Genomic DNA, 14,525 nt, shown 5'->3' with positions numbered 1-14,525 from the left:
CTTTAAACAATACCTTACGGACCCTGATTTGATCTGTAGAGGACCACTCATCAACAATGTTCCTCGTAGGCTTATAGTTTTGCCCTTTTTCTATAGTAATTGTGTTGGTCCAACTTGTACTTAAATTGTACAATGATGAATGAAATGTGGAAATGGAAAGATAACAAGGATGATAATTCTTAATGTAATTTTTTTCTTTATCCAAAAATCCCCCATGTAATTATACCAAATGTCAAATGAAAATATCCAAATTATTTATTATAGTGAAATTATGAAAGTAGTAAATATATGGCTTCTGAATAGATCCTTCTCAAAGGAAAACACTCATATGGAAATATCTGAAATGAAATGTTTGGCTCCTCATTTTTAACAGACATCCCTGAGACGAGGACAGTTGTTTCCCAGGGTAGAGTTGTGGTGGAACACACTTCCAACCTTCACAGCCCTGAGCTGATCATAAACTTCAACATTTGAGAAGTCATCGGAGGCTGCCAGGCCCTGTGGGAAAGGTCCTCTTGTGCTAGATAGTATCAGCAGGACAAACGACCGTCTTCACCAAAGAAATAATTTTTGCTCTGGAAGGTAGAGAACCTAGGCTCCTCTTGGTTTGCTGAACTGACAATCTAGAATACTAAAGGCTTTGTCTATAAGCTTTCATGCGTTTTTCAGATATGTGGCCCAAGATCTTAAGATCCATCAGACTATGACCCCATTGAGTACTGGAATTTCTATATCACATAGAGAACAGCCAAGTTATTATTTTTTAAAAGATTATTTATTCATAAGAGACATAGAGAGAGAGAGAGGTAGAGACACTGGCAGAGGGAGAAGCAGGCTCCCTTCAGGGATTCCGGGTCTCCAGGATTACACCCTGGGCCAAAGGTGGTGCTAAACCACTGAGCCACCCGGGCTGCCCAAGAACAGCCAAGTTATGCTGTCACACAACAAAGATCAGTCTGACTAGAATGTCAAGAAGAAATGTTCTCGGGATCCCTGGGTGGCGCAGTGGTTTGGCGCCTGCCTTTGGCCCAGGGCGCGATCCTGGAGACCCGGGATCGAATCCCACATCAGGCTCCCGGTGCATGGAGCCTGCTTCTCCCTCCGCCTGTGTCTCTGCCTCTCTCTCTCTCTCTCTCTCTCTGTGACTATCATAAATAAGTAAAAAATTTAAAAAAAAAACCAGAAATGTTCTCATACACATCCTGATACTGTGTGTGAAGACACTGCCCATTAGATAAAGGTGAGGACTTTATGAACAGCCTTTTCAGGTTTGATTCAGAGCAAATATTACACTCTTCTGGTCAGAGTTTTTCTTTATTTATCAAGTGTGTATTGGAAGCTTTTCTTCCTGTTTTCCTGATAATGCCCTAGCAGTGCCTGAGTTTCCCAGAGAACGGATGAAGTAGGTGCCAGTTCTGTGACACGAGCACCAGGAGAACATCTACAAGTTGAAGTGCATTTCTGGGACTTCTGGGACTGGGACTTCTACTTATTCACTGTCACTGTCTCCTAAGAGTAACCACCCAAAGAAAAAGTCTGTTTTTTAACAGAAAAAGAGAAAGTCTTCCCGTGTGTGTGTTTTAAATCTTGCCCTCTTGGGATTCTAACAAAATCTAGTCTTTCATTTAGCCTGTTCTAGGCCTCTGGAAAAAGCAACATGACTTTCCCCCTAGAAGATCTTGCAAGATTAGGCTGGTGAGCAAATGTCCAGAAGATGTCCAGAAGTTGGCTGATGAGGCAGTGATGGGAAAGAAGAAATGGGCAGAGGAGGAGAGAATAGATCTTGTCTGGATAGAAAATTGGCATAAGACAAAATCAGAGTGATGTAAGATTAGTAAGAAATGCCCAGAAGTAGGATTCTAAAGCCAATATTCCTTAAGTATGAACATGATCCAAGAGAAGAGAAGGCTGGCCAAATAGCATTCCGGTGAGTAGGCCACACAACTGCCACAAGAAAGAGTTACAAATCCACTCTAGGGAGTTATTGATAGAATAAACCAGTGGTCTAAAATCCGGTTCCTCGAGAAATAAACAGAAAGGCCCATAATGGAAATCACTGTGTGGTAATTGAAAGGAATGGAAGCATTCTTAGTCCAAGGCTAATGGTAGAGAAGGTTTCTTGGTTTGGAAGAGGAGCTAGATTCAGAAAAGCAATTAAATAGAGTTGGGTAAAAAAAAAAAGAAAAAGAAAAGAAAAAGAAAAAAAAGAAGGTCATAAGAAAGAGAACAAATGGATGGTTACCAGAGGGGAGGGCACAGAGGGGGGTGTTAAATGGGTGATAGGAATTAAACAGGGCATTTGTCGTGATGAGCACTGAGTGTTGTATGTAAGTGATAAGTCACTAAATTCTACAACTGAAACTAACATTACCCTGTATGTTGACTAACTAGAATTTAAACAAAAACTTGGAAAGAAAGGAAAGTCTCTCTCAGGAGTAATTTGATGAAGACAGTAGAGCAATGGGACAAGGTGATCAGAAGACACATTGTGAGAATATCCACCACTGGACTGACCTTCTCGATGGATCTCTGTGAGATAATGGTGTCAGCCCACAACTCTCCTACAAAGTGATTTCTGTTTCTTCATACCCCATCATCTAACACATTATCTGGCACATAGTATATACTCACTAAATGGATTAATTACCCTGCAAATTGATACACCAAATCTGCAGAGCCAAAGAAATTATAAATTTCATGCTAGTTAAGACACTGAAATAACAATTTTGAAAAAGGACAAGCAACCTATAATATGATTTGTAATACGCTCTCTAAGGTATAGAAGAAGCATGACCTCAGAAGCCTGTAGCAGGCAGCTGCCCAGCAAGAAAAATGAGGGAAGAAAATCAATTCCATATAACATTCTAACTTTTAGAGCATACTTCCAAAGACTTTCCATGTTGCAAAATTTTCCAAACTGCAAATCTCTTTCCTAGACAGTAGGCAAATACTATTCTTCCAAATGCCACAATGGTCGAGAATTTATATCTAAAGGAGTTCCAACATCATTACTGACAATGACATAACAAATTTGAGACTTTGGGCAACTAAGTTCATCAGAAATCAACCCACAGTGAACAAGTGAATCATTAAGTTCTTTTCATGCACTGGACTGGTGGCCATGCATGCTTGGGAAGATGCAGACCCACTGTTTCTAATAAACTCTTTAAAAACTCTTGGTCTCTCAGTCATAAAACATGGTCCCCATAGTAAGCGAATAATCTGTAATTCACTCTCTTTTCCTCCTCTTTTCTTTGTATTATTATATACAGTGGATTTTCATGGACCAATGCTAAGTTTCCTATTGTATAGAGATGACTTACCCAACTACAGATGCCTTTGTCTATTGCTGTATCGTGTACATTCATGTTTGCATGATTGTCATCACCCTCTACATGAGTGAAATCCATGTAAAGTAAATTACAATAGTGGCCAGCAAAATAATACAGACGTTGTAATTGAAGAAATTGCTCTTCCAAAAGGTATTTTAAAGAGGCATCTTGGGACACCTGGGTGGCTCACTCTGTTAAATGTCTGCTTTTGACTCAGGTTGTGATCCCGGGGTCCTGGGATGGAGCCCCACATTGGGTTCCCTGCTCTGCGGGGAGCCTGCTTCTCCCTCTCCCTCTGTCCGCCACTCCCCCTGCTTGTGCTCTCTCTCTCTCTCGTTCCCTCTCTCTCTTAAATAAATATAAAAATAAATATAACCTTTAAAAATAAATAAATAGGCATCTGATGAGATGAAAACATTGTGGAAGGGGCCGGGGTTAGTCCCTTTCTGCAGCTGGGATGAGTTTCCTAATTCCTCTGCCTGGGAAATTAGGTAGAAATAACTGGCAGAGTCAGAAGGCCAAAGCCGCAGCATATGTCCCATCTGGGGGTGTAAGCAGCAACCACATTCCTTCCACTGCACGAGGCACCTTCCAATTATCCCTTCTCACCAGTGAATGTTTTACCAACTTGTTTTTTACCCTTCAAATGTGTGACCAGGCTCCAGACCACTAGTTTGGCAAGGGCGGAGGGGTGGGGAGGATAGAGGAGGGAAGGGGAGTTGTTGTTCTTGTGTTGTTGTTTTTGTTTTGCTTTTTGTTTTTTGGTTGTCATTGTTGCTTCTGCCTGTTGTTTACTTAGAAGACAGAGGAGGTACAAAATCTACAGACATACATACCATCATGTTGCTTAAAAATGGATGGTTTTTCTGTTCAGGTTTTACACCAAAGGAAAAAAAGAAAAAGAAAAATACATGTAGTCTCTGGGTTCATAAAGTATAGAACTCTACCAAAAGTAAAATAAAAAACCACACTCCCACGTGTTAATGCCTTCGGGTGGATCTGACGTAACTCTCTCAGGTAGAGTTGATGAAGTGAACAGATGGCAGAAAGGAAATATTTTTAAATTATTCACTAAGTGCCAAGAGTTGGGGTAGGAGTGTGATGGGGGTGAGCAGTGCTTTCTCAAGCTACTAAGCCTGCTCCGTGCCCTCTGTACCACCCCGGTCGTTATTAGGTAAGCAACTCCTGCATAATCTCACCAAGCTGCGCAGCCACCTGTGCTCCTCTGCCAAATGATTCCGTCATGAAGTGCCGAGTTCATAAACCACAGGGGCAAGGAGTCATTCCTCCCCATTTCCCATCCTCCAGCTGTAGGCTTGATTTAAGCTGCTATTTTGAAGAAAAGGCCCTTTGATCATATGAGTTTATAAAATTAAAAAATAATAATCTATGGGAGAAGAACACTCCAAGGATAGACCATGATATTTTAAATGGACAATCAATAGGTGATAAAAAGAAAATATCCCTCAGGGGCAATACAAACGGAGATTGGTTTGGGGGGAAGACTAGGGTCTGGAGATGGAATCGTTCCATTCCAGGTATAATCTCGAAGCAAGTTTAGAGCCCAGAGGAATACAGTTTTCCCTAGGAAGCCGAAAGTTTATGCTACGGGAAATTGTTCAGCTGGGTATTACGGGCATCACGTAACTTACCTGCAACATGGTAAGAGATGGAAAAAATAAAGGAAATTGTAAAACTGGGTTCAAGGCCGAGAAGAGTTAAATTCACTAATCTAATTATGGTGTTTATGATCTAGTATTATTTTCTTAGCAGCCTCAAACCTTCACTCATTTTTACAATGTGGAATCCTGACAAGAGGACAGTTATTCCATAAGGTATTGCCAGCTAGGGGCTGAAGAGTGTCGAACCTCCTAGACTGTTAGCAATTTTCCAGTATCCAGGATCCCTGTGAGCGTTGGACTGTGGTGGACCAACAATTTCCATATCAGCAGAATCCACTGTGTTCAGCTGGCATGCAAACTGATAAGCAAGGTGCTTCTAATTAGTACTCTGTAATAATAAGTCATCTTGTACACAATTTACGGGGAGCCACAACGTGTTGCCTTCTTCAAAGAAATGACCAGGGCTTACATTTACAGAGGGACATATCATTTGAATAAAACAACAGGTGTCTGAATTTTTCTGAAGAGGACTAATCCCTCTAAAATTGAATAAATAGAGCTCTTCACACCTGCCACTTTCAAAGTGAAGTTGGACATCCTTCTCCCTTTATAGAATGCTCCAATACACTAATATTTAACTTTTTCTCACTGAAACTATGTTGTGCTCTCTAAATAAAAGCTCCCTGGGTTTCTCCTTGGCTTCCTGCCTTTGTTTAGCTAAGCTGGCATTCCATAAACTCAGATCAATTTGTCAAATGTATTTTGGCTTGAACTGAAACAATTAACAGCGTTCCGAATAGGTGGCAGAGAAGTCTCTATAGTTCCCCCAAAAGTGCCTGTTCTATCAAGTGTTTCCCTTTTGGATCCTTACTATCCAAAGGAACTGGAATGCAACTGATGCTTTTACACTGTTACATTTTCATCAATATAAAAAGCAAGAAATATGTTGATTCCTCAAAGTATCACACTGACAGAAATAGCATATACCAGAAGAACACGCAGTTCAGTATCAAATCAACGAACAACATGGATTAACCGAGGGTAGCGCGAAAGGACCCACACATGATGTAACTGAATGTGTAAATATGCTGAATTCATTCTTTGGGGCCGATATTGAAGGATGAACTTCTGCTTCTGAGAAGCCCCTTTTGGTGGCACCCCACAGGCAAGAACGAGGGTTTTCCCTGAGCCCCTAGGAGTAACCCACTAGCAACTACTCACAGTTTGGCCTGGCGGGGGGGGTCTGCCCATGGGGTGGAAATACAGAGTCCAGGAGGCCTCAGGCCACATGGGATGCTGAGAAAAGGTAGCAGCAAGCAGCTCCATGTACCCAAGGCTGGGGGAAAGGGCTCTCAGAGCCCTCTAAGCATCCTCCAGCAGAGCCCGTGGTTCTAGCCATCGACTCAGCAGGCACCTTCCCCGGGGTCCAGAATGGCCAGGACCGCTGGTCACACAGCCACGCACACTCCCACCTGCACACCCACCTATCTGCACTTTCCTGTTGAGGATGCCCCCCCTCCTTGGACAGATGCTAACCAGAAAACACGCCACGTCTCACGTTTCACAGACGTGAAAGTGCACATTACTGGCCTAGCTGGGAGAAACACTGACAACTCCGAGCTGGACACCCACGGCCTAGCATCGCGACAAACCCAAGAAGGAGGCAAGCTGCAGAGCTCGGCTCCTGTTGGGGGGACGGGGGTGTCAGCGGGCTGCAGGCCTGGTGCTGCTGGCGCGGGGCCCCACGGCCTACCGGGGGCTCCAGCGACCTTGCGGCCCCTGCCCGGGCCCCGGTGAGGGCAGGAGGCAGGGGGGGCCGCAGAGCCCACCTGCCTGGGTGGTCACTTTGAGCAGGTAGCCGTCCAGGTCGATGTGGAAGTGCGGCGCCTGGCAGGGCAGCGCGATGCGCGAGCCGTTCCAGCGCACGGTCAGGTGCTGCTGCAGGCTCACGGTGCTGGCGCCCAGCACCAGCTCCACCGACTTGGTCCAGGAGAATGAGCGGGTGCGGCGGGCGTCGTTCTTCACCAGCACCTGGAAGGGCGAGGCAGGGGAGGAGCAGTCTTTCGTCAAAACGTACTGACATGTCCCCTGAAAGTTAAATGTCCGGCCGTCAAAAGTGTTGTAGTGGGGATCTCCGAACACCGTGCACACGCCGGGCTCTGCGGATGAGTGAGAGACAAAAGCAGGTCGTCAGCGGAGCACAGGACTCGAAAGAGCAATCAGGGGGCCCTGCCCTAAACCCAGAGGGGGCACTTGCCAGGGAAGGGAGGGCCTTAGCAGACTCCCACCAGTGGAAAGCAGCTTAAAAAAAATGTTTGCTTGTTTTAAATGTCTGTACCCCACCTCCCAGGACATGCAATACCTCAGGTATTGCATACTCAAAGGTTATTCATGACACTTCCAAATTCTAAAGCCATGTCTACTTTGGAGACTTGATATGATGCTTCTATGGTGTTAGTGTAAGGGATGGAGAAATGAAGGTAAGGAAATTCAGTACACAGAACTGGCCTTCCCTCATAGGCCACGTGAACAGAAACAAAAAATAAATAAAAGGTAGCAACGCAAATGACAATACAGCAAAGCAATAGTATTATTTTCATTGAATTGATTTGAAAAATGTGGAATATGGTATTCTAGACGTTACTCATTTTTTAAGGTATTATATTCATTCATGGTGTATTCATTCACTAAGGACCAATAATCGAATTGCGGAGCAGATACATGTTTAATACCATTAGGAAACAAAGTACTGATGAAATTGATAGTATCTATGTTTTCCTTCTTTTTACAAATACAAGGCTCCTATATTTTGATCAGTGTCTCAAAACCTAAAATTGGATAAAAATAAATTGTAAAAGCCATCATTTAATAAATTTAAGAAATCCCAAAGCATTCATCGCTTCAAAATACTTTTCATTCAATTTTTTTTGAAACCCAGGTAAAAAATAAATAAATAAATAAATAAATAAATAAATAAATAAATAAATAAATAAAATAAAATAAAATAAAATAAAATAAAATAAAATAGAAACCCAGGTAAAGTTTTATACTCGGGGCACCTCAAAGACTTTTTTTTTTTTTTTTAGATTTTATTTATGTGTTCATGAGACAGAGAGAAAGAGAGAGAGAGAGAGAGAGGCAGAGACACAGCAAAGGGAGAAGCAGGCTCCCCACAGGAGCCTGATGCAGGACTCGATCCCAGGTCTCCAGGATCACACCCTGATCTGAAGCAGACACTCAACCCCTGAGCCACCCAGGTGGCCTCTCAAAGATTTTTACAGAAAATTAAATACTGCTTATTTTTTTAAAAAACAATGTATGGCATTGATTTGTTCTCCATGTAAAGATGTTTTATCTGCTTGCAGAGAGGCATGAACAACCAGGAAATGAGGAATTCATTTAGATAAAGGAACCCACATGATAAAAGAACTAAATAAAAAGATCAATTTCCAGTCAACACCAGCACGGGTTCAGAATATGAAACTATCCTATCAGCAATTGCTCTGAATATGTAAGAGAAGAATTAAAAGTCAACACAGAGGGAGGATGTGCCAACTGATTGGACAGAAACAGTGGGATCCAAGGCAAACATGTGCTTTTAATTTCTAAAGTGTTTGGAGAGTAATGTTGTTTTATGATACATTATGTCATTTCGTATGTCAATTACATTTGACGCCACATAAATCACATGTATTTGGAATCTGGTGAATTAATTAGTTACCCTAAGTTTTCCTTGTCAGTATCTGATAGACTCAAAAAGATAAGTATTTGGTGTGTAGGAGAGTTTCAATGAGCAGATACTTTAAGATATAAAAGGTATTACTTGGGGTAAGAGGGTGGAAGAAGTGGGTGGGGGAGAGAAGCTTGGAGAGCTTAGCAACGAAATTTTAATGTGCCCTCCATTTCTGTTCCCTTCTTGTCCCTTTCTTGATTGTTTTTTTTTCCCAAGTGACTCCAACTCTACTCAGTTTGTTGCTTCACATTGGACCCCACCTCCACCTTCCCAATCTGATATACACCCCACCTAACCACCCCAGAATGCATGTTCCAGTCCTTTCTCCATGTGAGTGCTTTCAAAATTGTCCTATCACACATTTCCCTCACAGTCTAACACAAGGAATCTCTCCTTGGCAAGGAAATGGTGTTTTTTGGTCGACAAGGGGCAAGGCAGTTCTTTGGGACACACTGAGTGGCATCAAGAAAATCTAGGTCTGAGTTAATACTATCATGTGCTACAAAAAGACCGTTAACATGACCACCAGATGCACCAAATTCAAGAGAAGGGCTTTTTCAGAGTTTTCAAAGACTCAGAACCAATCAAGGGTTTTGAGCTTTTGAGCTTGAAACAGATGGAGCTCAGCCTGGAAAGGCCAAGATACTAATGAGAGCTGAAATATTTCTGAGGAAATCCCTTCTCAGCTGGATGCAGGAATAGGGAATGCCTACACCTTCTGCAGTGGCAATCTTCTCCTTGCACCAGAGACTATCCATGGCTTCTCCTGGTTTTCTGACAACAACTGCATCAAAATTATCATTAGCAATCTGGCTGGCTCAGTGGCTGAGCATCTGCTCCCCCACAGGGAGCCTGCTTCTGCCTTTGCCTATGTCTCTGCCTCTTTCTCTGTGTCTCTCATGAATAAATAAATAAAATCTTTTAACAATTATCATTAACAAAACCAGTACTAGTTAGCACTTACTGAGAATTAACTACCTCCCCTAGCACTGTTTTACATGCCTAGTGATCCTGGATCCATCATAAGAAAATGGATATTTAAGATTGTCTCTTATAAGTAGCTAAGCACTTGGTAGTAGATCCATAAAATGAACTATTATCTAGTCATTGAAAAAGTGTATGGTAATGTTTGTGATGGAAGAAATGTTTATGGTATGTTCAGTGGAAATGGGAAACAAAATTCTGTCTACGGGATCATCTTTTTTTTAAAAGATTTATTTATTTATTTTAGAGAGAGAGAAAGCAAGAGAATGGGGGGAGGGGCAGAGGAAGAGAAAGAGAGAGAGCATCTTGAGCAGACTCCCAGCTGAGCACACAGCCCAACACAGGACTCGATCTCACAATCCTGAGATCATGGCCTGAGTCAAAACCAAGAGTGGGGACATTCAACGGACCGAGCCACCCAGGCACCCCTGTCTACAGGGTAATCTTAACTGTGTTAAAATAAATAGACAAATACACACACGTGAAAATTGTCAGCTGTGGTTATTTCTCAGGGGCAGAACCATGAGTAATACTTTTTCTTCCTTTCTTCCTTTTGCTTTCCTGTTTTTGTTTTTGTTGTTGTTACAGTTTTAAGAGTCAAATGTGGGCGCTTGTAGTAAAAGGACAGTTATTTGACCCAGCAAATCCTCAAAGAAGCAAGAGAAAATGTACTGCCTCCAGTGGCCCTGGGGAAGCTTGAGCTTACTCATAGCTGGGCAGAAAGCAATGAGGGACATCCAGGGAGACCAGGCAAGGGAAGTCACGTGTGAACTGGGCTGTCAGGGAAGATATTTTTCAAGAGGCCCTAACTTGTAGAAGAGAGGGATTTGGAGATCAGAATGGTTTTTTTTCTGTAACAGCAAGATAGAAGAGGCCAACAAAATTTCATGACTAGGAAGATGCTTGAGAATTATGTGTTACATGTGGGGCCATTTGTATCATGAGCTAAAGTAATTTTGAAACCTTGGCCTTTTTTCCTGGCATCTCAAGGTCCCTATGCCACATCCTGGAGGAGTCGTGAACACATGCACAGGAGAATGACTTGAAGTGAGAATCTCAGGGTTACATAGACCTGCCCAGCTGGGAAGGACAAAAGCTAGAGTAACCCTTAAGGGACACAAATGAACATTGCAAGCTCATGTGTGTGTGTGTGTGTGTGTGTGTGTGTGTGTGTGTGTGTATTTTTTGTCCCCAGCAGACCCAGTGAAATAAGCTGCAGTCCAAAATGTCCAGATGTCAGGTTACACTCTCCTGGAAAGTTTGGAATGATAGTCGGAGCTAGACCAATGGACCATTCCATAACTAACTCTGAATATGTGTAAGTCAAAGGATAGAGGGAAAAATTCCAATTTACACGTAGTAGTACGTTTTTTCCTGGTCCTTTAAATCAAATCATCAAATGCCATTTTTGGTTTGGTTTGTTTTACTTATGTGTACACAATGTCTTAGCATAAAAAAAACATTATAAGTATATAAACCCAAATATTAAGAGTAGTATTTTTTCTCTTAAGTAATGGAATTACGTGTGACATGTATTTTCCTCTTTCTTGTTTATGTGTATTTACCTTATTATTTACATTACGTTTCACTATTTACAGTGATTAGGTATACTTTTGTAATATGAATATTTGTCTTAAAAAAATGAAAAATACTGGATTAAACCAGTGCTTTGATGTTACATACTTTAATAAGATCACTATGAGAATTAAAAGAGCCAGGCTGCTTCTAAAAACCTAATTCCAATATTTTTCTCTTAACCTCATCAGGTATATGTATTTCTGCCACGAGTATATTTATTCTAATGAAATGCCTTCCTTCTGAGAGCAGTGATTATTCCCAAAACATCCGTCAAAGAAAATTAAGGGGAAATTCTACAACTCTATGTTATAAAGAAAATAAAAGAAATCGAAAGGCCTCCAAACCCCCACCCCCCAAACACAGCCAAACAAAAACAGAAGAAAAAAAGTATTGTTCATGGTTCACTGACCAAGAAATAACCACTGTTTACAATTTTGGGCTGAATTTGTGTGCATATGTGTGTGTGTGTATGTGTGTGTATTTTAATCTTGACTATGGTCAAGATTATCCTGTACATGAAATTTTATTTCCTCTTCACTTGACATGTCACAAGATTTACCCCATCATTAAAATCACTTTGAAAACATAGACAATGACTGTCATCCTCCATCTTTTACTTCTGCAAAGAGGACAGTCTCTCCTACTCATGCTACCACAACACCACGCAGATCAGCACATTTCCAGAAATACCCTAATCACAAAAAAAAAAAAAAAGTCTATCAAAAAAAAAAAAAAAAGGCTTTAAACTCCTCTCAACACAAATTGCAGGGAAACAGGTCCGGTGGGACTCTGGATCGTTGTGTCATGCAGGGAAACCCAAGTGGGTAAAATTCGCAATAATGTGCCAAGTTTGACTAAAGAACAAGGAAAAGCTGGGATTTGAAACTTTGCCCTTAACACAGGCCTTTATGCTGTTGGTCTAGGCTCCTCCTGAACATGATGTAAGCGTCTGACATAAAAAGGCTGTGAGTGCCCCAGCAAGGACTGAACGTCTCCATGCCAGAGGTTCTGGCCTCACCCAGAGGTGTTCCTGACACAGAGGTATTCCTCACCCACAGGACCTGAGGGCCAACAGATGCTCCACTAAGTGGCACCTGGATACCTAGAAGATTTTGCCTCCTTGCCTTCTTAGGTAAAACCTTAATCTAACTTTATTGTGTGAACGGGTAGGGTGGAGGGAGGAGGGGCAGGAAGAGGGTAGTGGTTCTCTTTCCACCAATCTATAATTCGCCAGATAGACTTACAAATCTACACATGAAAATGGATTTTGAAAAAGTTGAGTGGGGATCTGAAACTACCACACATCTTTCGTAAAAGTTGAGTAGGGTTACCATTAAGGGTGTAAATGTCTTTTCACATACTTTCCATATACTCGCCAACTTCAAACGGAGGAGCAAAGAAAGCAGTCCCTACCTTCAAGATCTAATCTAAAATAAATCCAACCTCAAAATCATAGCTGACTTCCTAGGGCCTCCCACCTGAGCCCAGGGCTACCCTACCTCTCACCTGTGCTCCTACGGGGGCATGCACCTATCTCACACTCATGGTTCCCAGTACATGGATCCTTCACTTCCTGGGGCAAATGCCGACTCCCCATAGCACCTTCCCCAATGCCTTAGCCAAAGTAATTTCTCTTTCCTCAAAACCGCAAAGGCAAAACTGACTACATAGCTCAGATGATCTGGGCCAGTCTTTATTTTAAATGCTCTACCCTATCGACACGTGATGTTTTTTTCAGTTTAAGGGTTAAAAATATCTTCACAAAACCCATCACAGGCTTATGATAATTCAGTTTTTTTCCTAGCATATAGTTAGAATGTGTCCTTAACTCCTAAACCAGGTTTTAAAATCCTTATATGTAAACTTTGTTCTCAGTGCCTGGCACACTGCCTTGTAAACTGGAGGTATATACATATATATTACATGGATTCATCTCCACATTACTCACAGCGATGCCTGCTATCATACATATTAGGTATCCATAAATATTTGTTGAACGAATCGGTTAATTAGTTAAAGGATACCTTTTCTTTCTTTCTTTTTTTTTAAGGATACCTTTTCGTAGAAAAACTGCCCACACTGAACTCACTAAAATAGATGGGTAGTGACTAGCATACAGCAGGTTATCAACAGGATTTTACTTAATCAGTTAACTAATTAGACAGTAATGAATGCTCTCAGAAAAAGAAATTAAAGCTACAGATGAAATCAAGGTTGCTAAGCAGCGGACCTGGAGACGAGGAGATTTTCCTGGATAATCCAGGCAGGACAAATGTTATCTCAAGGGTCCTCAAAAGTGAAAGAGAAAGGCAGGAAAAATGAGTCTCACAGGGACACAGCAACAGGTGGACTCAACTTGCCATTGCTGGCTTTGAAAATAGAAAGGGGCCTCAAGCCAAAAAATGTGGGTGGCCTCTAGGTGCTGAAAAAGGTGGAAAACAAAACAAAACAAAAAAATAGAACACAGATTCTCCCCCAGAGGCTCCAGAAGAACCACAGCCCCGCTGATACCTTCATTTTGGCCCATTCAGAATCATTTCAGACTTTTGACCTTCAGAACAAGGTGTGTTGTTCCAAGTCATGAAGCTTATAGTAATTTGCTACAGCAGCAATAGGAAATTAATAAATTTAGCAATAAATAGCCAAGGAGCCTCATCTAAAGTGACTACTTTATGCCAGGCACCATGCCAGATTCTTTCCACATTTTCCCTATCTCCCTTAATCCTCACTACTTCTCTGCACACTGTATATCATTACCCTAATTCCTGACCAGTGAGTTCAGGGAGGTGGCCATGTTGACCATGGTCACATAGCCCATAGCAGTAAAGACAAAGTCCAACCTAGTCTCTATGGCTCTGAGGCCAGTGCCTTCCTCATTATCACTGGATGCTTCCACTGATAACCCTGGACCGCAGCATCCCGACACACAGCTGTTGTTAACTAGCTAGAATCACAGAGCTCTTTGGGAATCTGAAGAAAATATGTAGGCACTATTCCTCCCAAATATACACAAGTGAATCTATCCAATCAAATGTATAGGATCATGGCCATCTGTCCCAAGACTGACCAAGGAATCCATCACCTTCCATTTAAGAACACTACCTAGAGGTTAATTATAAGCTATATCATATGGCTCTCTTATTTGGTATGTTTATATTTCATATCCCCAACTACATTGCAAGTTCCTAAACTCAGAGACTGTACCAGTTTTTAATCCATTTCCTCTAGGGCACCTTCCAGAATACCAGACACTCAATCGAACTTGTTATAGAAGAT

The 14,525-nt window shown here is 41.8% G+C and overlaps 1 protein-coding gene across 2 annotated transcripts in view; it reads right to left on the bottom strand.

The window, feature by feature from the left end:
- Window positions 1-14,525, bottom strand: part of BMPER (BMP binding endothelial regulator) — a 242,578-nt gene that overhangs the window by 74,464 nt on the left and 153,589 nt on the right. For both annotated transcript variants that reach the window (XM_041728257.1, XM_041728256.1), the window contains exon 12: window positions 6,784-7,113. In XM_041728257.1, coding sequence (XP_041584191.1) covers window positions 6,784-7,113 — 330 coding nt within the window. The remainder of the gene's footprint in view (window positions 1-6,783; window positions 7,114-14,525) is intronic.

The sequence above is a fragment of the Vulpes lagopus genome, chromosome 13 (assembly GCF_018345385.1).
Source record: "Vulpes lagopus strain Blue_001 chromosome 13, ASM1834538v1, whole genome shotgun sequence".
Taxonomy (NCBI): Eukaryota; Metazoa; Chordata; class Mammalia; order Carnivora; family Canidae; genus Vulpes; species Vulpes lagopus.
Note: the sequence above shows the minus strand (reverse complement) of the source record. Positions and strands in the feature narration are given on the sequence as shown.